This window comes from Notechis scutatus, chromosome 6, assembly GCF_049901735.1.
Source record: "Notechis scutatus isolate UNSWTSFEM ecotype Mainland chromosome 6, rNotScu1.2, whole genome shotgun sequence".
In the NCBI taxonomy this organism is placed as follows: domain Eukaryota; kingdom Metazoa; phylum Chordata; class Lepidosauria; order Squamata; family Elapidae; genus Notechis; species Notechis scutatus.
Genome location: NC_142014.1, coordinates 59,982,002 through 59,996,797, shown reverse-complemented (window position 1 = coordinate 59,996,797; position 14,796 = coordinate 59,982,002). Strand labels below are relative to the sequence as shown.

At 41.5% G+C, this 14,796-nt stretch overlaps 1 protein-coding gene across 36 annotated transcripts in view; it reads left to right on the top strand.

Annotated features, from left to right (window-relative positions):
* MYBPC1 (myosin binding protein C1) overlaps positions 1 to 14,796 on the top strand; it is a 101,494-nt gene that overhangs the window by 47,135 nt on the left and 39,563 nt on the right. For all 36 annotated transcript variants that reach the window (XM_087968478.1, XM_087968471.1, XM_087968461.1 and 33 more), the window contains 4 exons: positions 5,439 to 5,605; positions 9,201 to 9,333; positions 13,059 to 13,183; positions 14,609 to 14,714. In XM_087968478.1, coding sequence (XP_087824604.1) covers positions 5,439 to 5,605; positions 9,201 to 9,333; positions 13,059 to 13,183; positions 14,609 to 14,714 — 531 coding nt within the window. The remainder of the gene's footprint in view (positions 1 to 5,438; positions 5,606 to 9,200; positions 9,334 to 13,058; positions 13,184 to 14,608; positions 14,715 to 14,796) is intronic.

The window sequence follows — 14,796 nt, the reverse complement described above, 5'->3', positions numbered from 1 at the left end:
CAATGAGCAGAGTTAGCCTGGAATACTACATTCTAGCCACTGCGACACCACAGTTTTTATTATATTGTGAGCCATTGGGAGTCACTTGGAGAAGGAGGGTGGATAAATTGAATTCTTTTATTTTGTGCTTTACGTTCATGTTGACTGGCTGGATAAGTCCCTGAAGTTTTCTTGACAAGATTTCAGGAGCCGCTTCCCATTGCCTCCTTCCTAGGGATGAGAGAAAGTGACAGGCCCAAGATCACCCAGCCAGCTTTGCACCTAAAGCAAAACTAGAATTCACAGCCTGCTGGTTTCTATTCTCGTGCCTTAACTTTATAGGTAGTCTTTGACTTATGACCACAATTGAGCCCAACATTTCTGTTGCTAAATGAGACAGTTGTTAAGTGAACTTTCTTCCATTTTACAACCTTCCTTGCCTCAGTTTTCAAGTGAATCACTGAAGTTTTTAAGTTAGTAACACAGTTTTTTAAGTGAATCTGGCTTCCCCGTTGACTTTGCTTGTCAGGAGGTCACAAAAGGTGATCACATGACCCCAGGATACTGCAACCATCATAAATATGAGCCAGTTGCCAAATGCCTGAATTTTGATCACATGACCGTGGAGATGCTGCAACGGTTGTAAGTGTGAAAATTGGTCATAAGTCACTTTTTTCAGTGCCATTGTAACTTTGAATGGTCACTAAACAAACTTGTAAATTGACAAGTGCCTGTATATCTAAACTGATTCCAACACTGCCTGTTAAATAAAATTAAATAAAACACACATATGGAATAGGCAGTGTTTGACTCCGAATCACAGCAGATACTGTTCTCCAATAAATTATTTAAAAAGTTAAACCCACCTTTTTTTTTTCATTTGTTCCTGCCAGGTCTTCATTTTTTTCTTTCTCTTTCTCTTTCCATATGTATATTTCATATGCTTGGCTTTACTTTTGTGGTTTCCTACTAAGATGCAACTTAATGCACGGAAAACCCTTTCATTAGAGTTTGTGATAGTGTGAAATGATGACTTTGGATAATATTCATTTTGTTGCATATGAATATAAATGTCTCTGTATCGATGTATAGAAATGTATTGTTATGTTGATAGAGTAGTAATGCTTTGACGTGAATCTGAGGTCTTCACTTAAATATTAAAAATGAAACTTCCGTCACCAGGGGTAGGATACTGAAATCAAGAAGAGCATTGAAATAGCCATCTACTTCCTGTCTAAGCATAATCGAATTTTGCTTAATTGACCTAATTACTTTTTAAAACAGATCTCTAGCAAATGATGCAGTTATCCTCACTTCCTAAAAAAATAATTTGTCTAATTTTTAAAACTGATTTATCAATCAATACCCTACTTAAAGCCTTCTTTTCAACCGGCCCATTTCTGGCTTTCCCGAACTTCCGGGAGGCCCATTTCTCACCCTCCCTGAGACTCTTTGCTTGCCCTGCACTTATCTGCATCCAAAATGGGCCGTGTGGGGACTCCGGGGAGAGGAGGGGCAGGGTGGGTGGGGTCAGCCAGGAGTGGGATTTTGGGGTTCTCCAAACTTCACAGAATCTTAGGTAGGGGATCTCCTGAACCCCTGCGAATCCTCAGCAGCCCACCCCTGCTTGAAATCCGTTGTTGTTCCCTGTCTAACTCTCAGCAGGTGCTAACCATTCATTGAGAATATTCCTGTGCATAGGCAGGAGTAGCAATCAATCAGCTTAACTCAGGGATGACAATCTTGCATCATCACATCACGTGACGTATTATGAGTGTTCCCCCCTTTGCTAAATCGGGCACAGGCCATGAGTTTGACAGCCCTGGCTTAACATGGACCTTAACATGTGGACCTGAACTTTTGCATCTGTCATGATGTCAGATTACATTATAATCTGTGTCAACAATCAATAACCTGGTCATTAGACAAATGCATAACTGCATTTGTGAAATCTGAGCCTTTGCCTTGCATCAAATAGTGGCCAAATTCTAGATTAAACTATCAGTGGTGATGTAATCAACTAAATTTCAAAGGCAGCTGGATATGTATCTAAGTATATATATATGTGTGTGTGTGTGTGTTTGTCAGACGAACCCTATACAGAAGCCTGATGATGGCAGATGAGATTCTGCCAAAACGTTGCTACAACTTTAAAAGCACAACTATAATGACGTGGGAAAATACTGGAGCAAAGCTGAATACCAAACATAAAAATACCCACGAAAACTTAAGAAAACAAATATATATATATACATATATACACATATACATATACATATACATATACATATACATATACGTGTGTGTGTGTGTGTGTGTGTGTGTTTCATAGATTTTCATGGGTACAGGTATGTAGGTCTAGGTGGCCACATTGTGTTTCCTGTATTGGAGGCTTTTAGTGCGGCTTGGCTCCAAGTAAACCCCAAAGATAAAATTGACCTGGAAAACCAAGGCATATATGAAGTCCCCTGTGCATCATGCCCTGCCACATACATTGGACAGACCAATAGAAGAATAAGTACCCGCCTGGATGAACACAAAAATGCAGTAAAATAGCTGGAACACACTTCCTCACTAGTCCAACACATGAAAGCCGCAGATCATAGCATCGACTTCAGTGGCACCAAAACCCTAGCCACTATAGAAAACTCCAGCTACAGAATTGTCAGAGAAGCCATAGAGATTGAAAAAAGACCTGAAAGCATGAATAGAAGAGATGATTCCACCAGACTGTCAATTATCTGGAAACCTGCACTCTCAAACAAAAAAATCTCCACACCACAAGCCAGGCAAACACCTGGGCACAAACAGACTCCCCCTGATACCTCCAGCTCAAACACACCCCAACTAGGCACCCAGATGAAACCTAGCTTGCTAATAAATGATAGCCGTCTGTTTACTCGGAGCCAAGCCACACTAAAAGCCTCCAATACAGGAAACACAATGTTGCCAGCCAATCAAGACAAAAAAAGCTACAAAACAGACAGAAGATATTAGAAACACCAATCAAGCAGAACACAGCAAACTCCAAGACCAATAAACACAGACCAAGACTCCCAACCAATCAGGATGAAGAAAAAACCATTTTGGCACAGCAGTAGGCTAGCACCAAATTTAAAACAGAAAAGGCTGTGAAAGTCTGACTCATAGACAAACACAATACAGAAGCCTGATGATGGCAGATAAGATTCTGCCGAAATGTTGCTACAACTTTAAAAGCACAACTATAATGACGTGGGAAAATATATATGTGTGTGGCATTCAGCTTTGTTCGGGTATTTTCCCACGTCATAGTAGTGGTGTTTTTAAAGTTGTAGCAACGTTTCGGCAGAATCTCATCTGCCATCATCAGGCATATATATATATATATATATATATATATATATATATATATATATATATATATATATATATATATATATATATATATAAAATCACACTCTCTGGAGAAAAAAAGATATTAGAAGCTAAGTAGATTTAGAAATTTGGTTGTAATGAATGTAATTGTTAATGACATTTGAGGATTTTTAAAAAATCTAAATGAGTAAAATAGTTTTACACATATTTTAATGACTTCTGTTTTTTTTTAAAAAAAAAAATCAGACTACGCTTAACAAAATATTTTATGGGAAGAGAGAAAAAACTGCATCACTTGCTAGAGATTTGTCTAAAACAAATGAAAGATCCACCTTGTTATATACCCAACCGGTATTTTCATCTATGAAATAAAATTGAAATAGATGTTCTTTGTTGAACTAACGAACAAATCCTGATGGAAGCATCATCTTTAATTAAATGAAGAGGCTGAAAAACACTTTCTTATTATGGTTTGAAAATCAGGATGCATCTTATTATTTACAAAAATAAAGGTGCACATCCTTATTTTGATTCCTGTTGATGGAGGCGGGTGGCTGGCTGGTAGCTTTCATAGCTAGAAAACACAGCCAAAGTAGTGGAATGAAAAAATGCCTCTTGAATGTATGCAAGTTCCACAAGATGCTTATATTTTGATATGACCTTTGGGAAGATACTGCAGTGTTCCATCAAGTTGCCAAGCTCAGCAAATTCTAGTTGTAATAAACAAATAAGCAGTAAATAAAGTCACTATCATAAATGTTAATACCATAATTTAATTGTCCTAATATTTTTAGCTGATTCCAGTTTTCCAATATATTGACAAGGTGATTGTGTAGAATTGCAACAGACATTGACTTACTATGTTGTTATATTAAAAGAACATAAGGTTTTTCTGCAGTGTGGCATGATAATATCAGCTACAGTCATTCTTACCATCTTTTAAATAAAAAATAATCTTTTGAAGTAATAAACAAAAAAGAATTTTTTTCCAGTAACTTTTATTTGGAGAAATGTTTATTCCAACACAATGTAATTCATTTCACTTCTCTTTTAATTAGTGTGTAAGATCAGCATAAGATATATGAATAAGTTTTCATGTTATGAAATATAATTTTCCTATGTGCAAGTATTGTATCTGAGGACATTTCTTTAAGATGTTCCAATTATATTAGGATCACACTACACTAAAAATTAAGAAGAGTCTAAAATCAATCTTTTGTTGACCTGGTATTATCCAGATGTGTTGGACTTTGATCTCCATGGTGACTTGGAATTCTGGAACATCTAGAAAAACCTCTGGAAAAATTCAGGTTGTAGAAGACTAATTTCAAAGCAAATTTGACGGGCCACTTTCTTTTTACCCTAGGTTAATTTAAGTAAAATTATGTGGTAAAAGTAATCTTGAAATATAGAAACACTGAACTTCAGAATTACACTTCTGATGATACTCAAAAACTATGCCTAATAGACAGAATTCTTCTGAATGTGTCTGCCTTCCGTGATGATTTCACCAGTCCATCCTTGCAAAAATCTTAATATGGCAGCGAAAAGCAATCTAATCATGATAGCGATGTCCTTAGAATGAAGGACATCATTAACTAACATCCTTTCTGTAGGTCGGAAAATGACATCTCATTAGGTTTCAGACTAAAATATTAATAGAAGTTTTCCATACTTAATTCCTGACCCAACTAATCCATTTGTTGTTAAACCCAGACACTTTAACATTTCCTGTTTCTAGTATATCTCACAGTTTTCAGACAATGCACAGTACAGACTTCTAGTTTCATTCTTGTGAAAATGCATAGGTTTCAATTCAAAGAGCTAATTGAAGATCTGTAATGTACTGCCCACTGAAGACATGGGGTAAGTATGTATCCTGCTATTCTCTTCCTTTCTGCTATTAAGATCTTTAACCATATAACCAAACATTTAACCAACCCATTCCTGAGCCTAACTAAGCCTAGCTAAAGCTTTTCAGACATAGGCTTCCTTGGATTTGATTTCCAGCTGCCACGTTCACAATATACAAGATCTCATTAATCCAGGCCACATCCCTTTTCTTCTTTCTTTTGTTTTTTTAAACCTTTGTTCCTGATTAGGGAATTTAAGCAGGAACCAGAAGAGCCAGATATAGACGTGTGGGAACTCCTAAAGAATGCAAATCCCAATGACTATGAGAAGATTGCATTTCAGTATGGAATTACTGACTTGAGGGGTATGCTGAAACGTCTGAAGCGCACTCGGAGGGAAGAGAAGAAGAGTGCAGGTATTAATTGCTTGGGAAAGTTGTATCTTTCTTCCCCCAGGAATCCCCCACACACACAAAAATCTTCCATTAAAGCAGGGGTGGGATTCTACCAGTTCGCACCTATTCACTAGAACCGGTTGTTAACATTCTAAGCAGTTCGGAGAACCGGTTGTTAGAAGAAATGACTGGCCTAATCCTGTAAGGAAGGCAGGAAGGAAACATTCTGGTGTTGCTTACAGAAACTGCCTCTCCATTAACTCTTATTACATTCTTGGCAGGACTAGACATCCTGTCTCAGGAACTTCTCTGGAGTTTTTTTTCCCCTCCTTTGCTGGTACTTTGTTTGTGTGGAGTGACCATTCAAAGTTACAATGGCACTGAAAAAAGTGACTTATGACTATTTTTCACACTTATGACTGTTGCAGGATCCCCACAGTCATGAGAGGACAGGCGAGGAGATACGTGCCTCGATGTGACTGATATTGAGTTGGCCACACCCAGCCAATAACATGACCAGCAGGCCACATCCACCCGATCACATGACCACCAAGCCATGCCCACCAACTAAGCCACGCCCACAGAGCCGGTTGTTAAAAAAATTTGAATCCCACCCCTGCATTAAAGCTTTCAGAAAGGAATTGGTTTTAATTAATCAACTCAATTTCTTTTTACTGAATAAAACAAAGTTGGTCTTCGTGTACATCAGGGGTGTCAAACTCAAGGCCCAAGGGCCGGATCACAGGATGTTTAGATCAGGCCCGTGGGGTTGCCCTGGAAACAATGAAGGACTTGCCCATGATGCCTCTGCCAGTGAAAATGGAGCTTGGGAGGAGGTCCTCCCAAGCTCCATTTTTGCTGGCAGAGCACTTGAACCACCACAGGCACCCCTGACATGAGTGATGTTGAGCTGGACATGCCCACCTGGGTCCCCAAGGTCAAACACAAGCCTGACACGGCCCTCAATGAAATCAAGGTTGACACCCCTGATGTACATTATCAGTTTAAGAATTCAACTCCATTATCAATGACAACTCAACAGTTTCTTCTTCACATATTTCTCTGAATATGTGAGAATAAAAGGGAAGTACAGGGCAGGTCTATATCATTATCTTAGTACACTTCCCAAATCTGCCATGGTTCTTTCCCTTTGTTTTCAAACCATTTCATACTAGACAAAATAGAGTTAAGACTAGATCTCCAGAGCTCCACATATTTGAAATGGAGCTAATTATGTAGAAAGAGGCACTGAAATTCCAAAATATACAATTACAATAACTTGGGGAAATCAGGATCCTTCCTTCCCTGTCCCTGTCCAAACTGAGTTTTGGGGAGGAAATGTTAATTCATTTTTATCTAGTATAGGACTACTGCAGGGGTGGGCAAACTACGGCCCGCGGGCCACATCCGGCCCGTTGGTCATTTTAATACGGCCCACCTCTGAAAAAAAAAAATTCCCCTCTGAAAAAAAAATCGGGGCCGGCCAAAAGAGACCCCGCGCCGCGCGCCAAAAAATCGCACACACAACACGGAGCTGGGCAGCCGCTTCCCTGGTGGCGGGGCCGAGGCTGCCGCCCGGGAAATGCCCACTGCTTTCCCTCGCCAGGGCTGGGTGGTGGCGTGTTGCCCTGCGCCGCGTGGCCCCCGCCTGGCAGCGCGCTTCTCGGCTGGTCTCCTCCTCCTCGGCCATACAGAACAAACAGGCAGAGAAGGAGGAGACCAGCCGGTTGGTTGGATGAAGCTTTCTGCGCCGAAAGAGGCAGCTACTAATCTCCAGCTTTGCTCCGCTTCTCCAATGGTCCAGCACCACCCTGTTCTATGTGCCGGCTGCTCGGACTTGCTGGGCCTGACACATAGAACAGGGCGGCGCCGGATGTTGGAGAAGCAGAGCGGAGCCGGAGATCATTAGCCGCCTCTTTCGCAGCACAAGAAGCCTCCCCCAACTGGCCAGCTGCTCTCCTCCTTCTCTGCCTGTTTGTTCTGTATGGCCGAGGAGGAAGAGACCAGCCGGCTGGTTGGGGGAAGCTTTCTGTGCCGAAAGAGGCAGCTACTAATCTCCGGCTTTGCTCCCCTTCTCCAATGGTCCGGCACCACCCTGTTCTATGCGCTGGCTGCTCGGACTTGCTGGGCCTGACACATAGAACAGAGCATGCTGCAGGCATCTTGCGACAAACCCCAGGACATGTGGTCACCTGCTGGCTGGCCGGGCCAGGCCGGGCTGGAAGAGGCACGTTCTCCAGAAGGAAGAAAGCGTGCTCCGGGAGGGCGGGTGCCGGGCAGGTGGGCGGATGTTCCGGGACCACTTAAAGGTCGACTTTAAGAGTGCCCCCATGGAAGAAGCCGAGCAAACGTAGTGGTGGCAGGGGTGACGGGGCATGTGTGTCCCTCCACAAGGAGTATGAGGGGAGGCAGACACCGCACCTCTCAGGAAAAAAGTAGGTGCCAAAGCCCTGGCTGTCACCTGGGAGGGGACCGTGGAGGGACTCATCACATGCCCTTGTTGCCCCCGCCGCCTCTACTTTTGTTCTCGTTCTTGGCTTCTTCCATGGGGGCGCTCTTAAAGTCAATCTTTAAGAGCTGGAAGACGTTTTGTTAGATCGCCACCAACTCATCGTTGGGAGAGGTGTAGCCCCTGAATACACGAGAAGTCTTGGGCAAAGTTCTCTGACTTTTAAAAAGCATCCGTGCGGTGTTTGCCTCCCTTCATGCTCCTTGTGCATGCCAGGAGCACCTAACTGGAGCAAAAGAGAGCGAAGTTGACTGCTATGAAATGAGCACCTTGGCTTCCCCTCTTGCTCCTCACAGTTGCCCTGAGCTGGTGCGGTTCTTTACTTGGGCAGCCAGACGCCTGCAGCAGCGCCCGCAGCAGCAACAGGCAGTTCCGCCCGGGCTCCGCTCAGGTGTCCGGCTGGGGCTGTCAGGAGTTGCTACTGCCGGCGCAGCTCCGCACGGCTCCAGTCCCGCGTTGCCTTGGGAAGGGAAAGGCAAAACCATGAGCCGCTGAGCCTGAGCCTCCGGTGCCGCTGCTGCCGTTGCAAAGCACCGCCGCAGATCTTCCTTTTTGCCTTTCCCTTCCCGAGGCAACGCGGGACTGGAGCCGCGTGGAGCAGTGCCGTCGGTAGCAACTCCTGACTCAGGGGGCCTCCGAGGGGAGGGGAAGGAGGAGGAGAAGGGGGGTAAAGGGTGGGGGGTGGGGCGATTCCCAAAAAATCTTGTGCTGACCCGGCCCGTCTGTCAAATTTTAAAAGTCAATGAGGCCCCCAAGCCAAAAAGTTTGCCCACCCCTGGACTACTGCATGTATTGGCTGCAAAAATACAGAAGTGAGGTTGTTTGTTTTTCTTTTGCTATGAGATTTGCAGTTCAGATGTGGAAACTTCTATAATAATATATATATATATATATATATATATATATATATATATATATATATATATATATATATATATATATATATATATATATATATATATATATATATATATTTGAAAATCACCTAGAATTTAGATTTAGATTTTGTGAAGTTTAGATTTTGTGAAGTTAAATATCACATTTTGCTTTTCAAAGGCTTTTTTTTTTTTTTACTGTCAGTGGCCATTATCTTTTTTCACTCAACAGCCTTTTCTAAGATTCTGGATCCTGCTTATCAAGTGGACAAAGGAGGTAAAGTAAGGTTTGCCGTGGAACTGGCTGATCCAACAATTGAACTGAAGTGGTATAAAAATGGCCAAGAAATACGACCAAGTGGAAAGTAAGTATGTGCATTGACTTAAGTATGAAGAACCTTTCTTATTCCTATTCTAATAGTGATGGTTGCCTATTAAGCATTAGAGAAAAGACATTTATGAATATATGGGCCTAGGGACAAGCCATCTTGGTGGCTTAGGACCATGGCTTTATTTATTTACTATGCAGTTTTAAATTTTATTTATCTATTTGGTTTGATTTGAAATCAGTTTTGACTCCTGGTGATTTTCTGGATGGGCCCATTGAGTTTTGGTTTTTTTGCAATATCATGGAAATGGTTTGCCATTGTCTGCTTCTGGGATTTTTTTCTCAAATTTCCAGACTAAAACTGGAAGAGAGCGACTGGTCCAAAGTCTCTCAGCTGACTTCCATTCTTAAGGGTGTCCTTACTCCTAGTCACCTTGGGCAGTGGTGGGATTCAAATTTTTGTACTACTGGTTCTGTGGGTGTGGCTTGGTGGGTATGGCAGGGGAAAGTTGCTGCAAAATCCCCATTCCCTTCCCCAGCCCACTAACCTGCTTTCCAGCTCGGTTGTCCTGTAAAGGGCAACAAAAGAAGATCCAGCCAATCAGCTGGGACTCGGGAGGCAGATAATAGATGGGGGTGGGGCCAGTCAGAGGTGGTATTTGCCTGTTCTCCGAACTACACAAACTTTCTGCTACCAGTTCTCCAGAACTGGTCAGAACTGCTGAATACCACCTCTGACCTTGGGTCTCCTTGCTCATAGTTTGCACCTTTTCCACTACACCAGGGGTCTCCAACTCCCAATCTATGGACCCGTACTAGTCCACGGTATGCCAGAAATTGGGCCACACAAACAAGTGAAGCCTCATCTGCAGGATGCAGGCAGCACATGAAACCATGTCCTTTCCGGTCGACAGAAAAATGCCTCTCCACAGAAACGGTCCCTGGTGCCCAAAAAGTTGAGGGCAACTGCACCTTACCTTACTCTGGCTCCCTATACTTCACTGGCTCTCTCAGCATCATAGATTACCCCAGTCTGGATGACATGGGCAATAATGAGATGATACCATGGCAGCAAAGTAGAATTAACACATTTGTAAGGGATTTTTTAAAATGTTTGTTTAGACGGGTAGTGGTAAGGAGGGTATTTATTTGAGCATGGTTGTGTTAAGCATTTATCTTGAAATCTATAGGAAACTACATCATTTAGTGTGCAGTTTGCAAGTTAATGTCAATAATCTCTGGGGCCTAGGACTCTGGGGGCTAAACAAATGGCTTGAGAATCATATGCAATCTATTACTTGTTGCTATAGAAAGAAAAATAAACAGGAAGGTATAACTCAAAAGGATAATGGGAAGCAGAGGCTCCCGTAAGCATCTATCCCACTATTTCTTTTAGTAAACCAGCTTTTAATCAAGTAATATTTGAATTTAATAAATATAGTAAATACAGCCACCTTATGACCTTTGCCACCACTAGACTTTACCAGGGAGAAGCCATCCATCGTGGAGACCATCTTGAAGAATATGGACACATATTTAGCGGTCTTCAGTGGATAAATTTAAATTAATTATCTGATAGTTGAATGTGAAATAGAGCAGAATTGGTTGAGGTTAGAGAGACTCCAAGCTTCATCCTGCGGTACTTTTCTCACATGCAATATTTGAAGCTGGCTATTGTTTGTTTATTTGTTTGTTTTGAACATATGTCTAGTGGTCTTCCACAAGACCATAAGACATGTGTTAAAAATGCCCCCTTTATCTTGTCATCCCATTCTCAGGCTAGTAAGACAAGGTGGGAAGCAGCAGCTCTTTAGCTGCTAATTGATTAGAGAACCAACAGCTAAAGAGCAGTTTCCCCAGATTTCTATTTCTCTATCTTCTCTTGTCACCCATTTCTTTTTCCTAGGAATTGGAAAGGAATTGATTTCCTAGGAATTGATAAGAAAAAGGAAAAACTTAAATGCAGAAAAGCAATTCCTTAGCTGTCAGCTCCATAGTCCTTTGGATTGCTTCATGGAATCAGAGAACTGATTAAAAAAAAACTAAATTAAGAACTATGAGAACTTAGAACTAAAAACTGCTTCCTTCCCAGGGCTTCTTTGTGAGCCTTCAATATCTAAGGATCTTCAGCCCAGTCTGCCAAGCATGGCAGAAGTGGGGATATATTGCTCTTTGGGGCAAGGGGAGACCCTGATTAGAAAGAACCAGGATCTTCTCCATTCTGGTCAAGGGTAGGCCTGCAGCAATCAGAGGTGGCCAATAGGAGAAAAATGGCCTCAGTCATATAACCAGAAATGAGAAATGATTAATTGCAAAACATGACAATAACCTGTTAAAGCATGGCTGCCTACATCTTGAGATTAAATCTACATGTTGTATTCTTCACTCTCCATGACAAATGCTTCTAGAGAACTGTAATGTTTGCACCCGATGTGGTATTCAGCAGGTTCTGACCAGTCTGGACAACTGGTAGCGGAAATTGTGAGTAGTTCAAAGAACTGGCAAATACCACCTCTGACTGGATATTTTACAGTATCCTTTCCTTGCCACATCACCGAGCCATGCCCACAGAACCAGTAATAACAAATTTTGAATCCCACCAATGGTTTGCACCATATTCTGTGGTCTGTTGGTTGATTTCAACACAAGTATTGAGGCGGGGTGAATTCTGGAGAACCAATATGATTAGCTCTGCCTTTAAAAAATCAGTGAAGATCACTGCAGTAGCTCCTTGTTCTTGTGGAAGCTCTCTCCATCACTGTTCATTAGCAATGAAATCTAGAAGGAGAAAAGAAGCAAGGAAGCAAGGTGAGTTAGTTAATAGGACCTGTGAGAAATTAGTTTGAATGACTAGAACCTCTTTCATTCAGTGTTTAATATTGGATTAAAGGTGGCATAAGGTATAGTCTTCCACTATGTCCTTTAAGTTAACTTTTTGATCCAAGTGTGAAAGAATTTCAACTTCCAAAATACAGTCTGTATCTCTTTCAATGCTTTCTTCTGGCCTGAATATACTGGCCTGAATATACCAAGTCCAGACTATTGAGCAGCTGCAGGATGGCAATGAGCTTTGGTCATTATTGACCTGAAACAAATGTGAACCAATGACCTTAAGGTGAAAGGCACCATATCCCATTACGTATCCCATGAGCTATATGGCCTACCAGAAATGTTAGCTACTTTGCCCCAGCTATTATTGTACTTTTGAAAATATTTCAAGAGTGCAGGAATGGAACTAGGCTCCTGTTACGGTTATTTCCATCTCCCCCCCAGCTAGAGTTTCAGCCACTGTTGTGTTCAGAACTCTTGAAGTTTGTGTTTGCACTGCATGTTTCCCCATGAAAGTTTTAGGGCCAAATGTTAAATCTGTCTTTGCATCAGTCTTGGACCCAAGTTCTAAAAAAGCATGTGGAAGTAGAGGAATTTAGTACAAAAAATATCAGCTGGAGAAGAGACAAGGGAATCATTTTTCTCTGGGGGGAAAATCCCTCATTGTTATCAAGACTACAGCAAGAAGGAAAGGGATAAATATACCCACTTCCAAATTGCTACTATGATCCCTAACTGCACGCAGCCTATCTATCTACAGTTTAAAAAGGGAACCTGCATGCCAGACACAGTGACCTAATTAGGTAAGTGTTTTTGAATACCTCCTGTTGCATCAATCACTTCACAGTGAAGTACCCACTTAGGATCTGAAGGTTGAAGAATAATTACATCGTCTAATAATTCCAACTTCGTTAATCTGCCATTTTCCCATAGATACATATTTGAACACAAAGGTAATGAGAGAATCCTATTTATCAACAACTGCTCGCTGACAGATGATGCCCGTTATCATGTCACAGCTGGAGATGAGAAATGCTCCACTGAATTGTTTGTTAGAGGTACAGTAATGAATCATTGTTGTTATTTCAAAGCTTCAGTCCATTTCTTTAATACAGTCAAACTGTCAGCCCTGAAGCCATTTTAGGACCATCTTCAGGGCTGCCACAGCAAGGCCAGTTGGAGCTGTGGGAACTTGAGGGGGCAGAGATAAAGATAGTTAGGGGGATGTGTAGCCAAAATAATATTATTTCCCGTGGGAGCCAAGGATGCTCCACCAGGTGTTGGAAAGGCATGGACAGAGGCCAGCCAGAATTGGGACTGTGACCTGATTGGACTATGTGATGGGCATGTGACCTGTGGGCAAGAACTTTGGGTTTTGATTTGAGCGGGGGAAACTTCGGGTCCTTCAGAGTCAGGTTTTCCCCAGTTGTGCCAATATGACATTCCTAATAAATTCATAGTTTGAGGAAACTCCAGGCCTCAGAGTTTTGATTGCCTTGGGTCTGTTACTTGGAAGCCTGATACAAATCTCACTTCAATAAATGCCAGTATGTTAGATTTCAGATTAAACACAGACAAGTTAAACTCAGGTTTATCCCCATTTAACAGACAATCATTTTGCAGACAAATAGGAAAATTTCAGTAAGATCTACAGAGTGCTGTCATTATTGCTGGTTGAATGGGGGAGGATCTTAGAATCCAATGCAAAATGGATCCAAGTGTATAAACCTAAAATTAAATGCCTGATTAGCCTCTGAAATCCCTGAGAACTTCATTTTTCTAGATGGCATATAGGTCTCTCTGATTCAAAGAAAGCTATAGCAAGAGAAACCACCAAATTTCAGAAATGGCTTGTTTTATGAAAGAAGGCGAATACATGTGTCCCAGGATAGGATCCAATCTGAGTCGGTTACCGGGAGCAGAGGTTTTGCTTTCTGAGCTTTTGAACTCATGCTGGAGCCCATCTTCATATAACTTCTCTCTCTAGCAGTGTGTGTGCTTTTCTGTGTGTGGTATCTATAGTGTCTGTTGTAAGTAAGTGGCTTTTTTTTTTTTTTAAAAAAAAAAAGAGTCTTGGTGATCATGTTTGCACCATATTCTGTGGTATGTTGGCTGATTTCAACGTAAGTATTGAGGCGGGGTGAATTCTGAAGAACAAGTATGATTAGCTCTGCCTTTAAAAAATCAGTGAAGATCACTGAAGTAGCTCCTTGTTCTCGTGGAAGCTCTCTCCATCACTGTTCATTAGCAATGAAATCTAGAAGGAGAAAAGAAGCAAGGAAGCAAGATGAGCTAGTTAATAGGACCTGTGAGAAATTAGTTGAATGAGTAGAACCTCTTTCATTCAGTGTTTAATATTGCATTAAAGGTGGCATAAGTTATAGTGTCTATAGAGTCTGTTATAAGTGGCTTGTTTTTTGTTTTTTTTTAAATGAGTCTTTGTAATCATTTGTTCATGATATGTTTTCTTTTTCTTCCTTCAGAGCCTCCAGTAATAGTGACAAAAGGCCTGGAAGATACCAATGGTTATATTGGTGACAGAATAGAATTATCAGTTGAAGTGTCTGAAGATGACGCAAACGTTAAATGGTAGGCCACTTACTTCTTTCTTTCATAAATATTTTAAACCTGAGCTGAATTGGATCCTTATGAACCAAACTCATTTATTTAA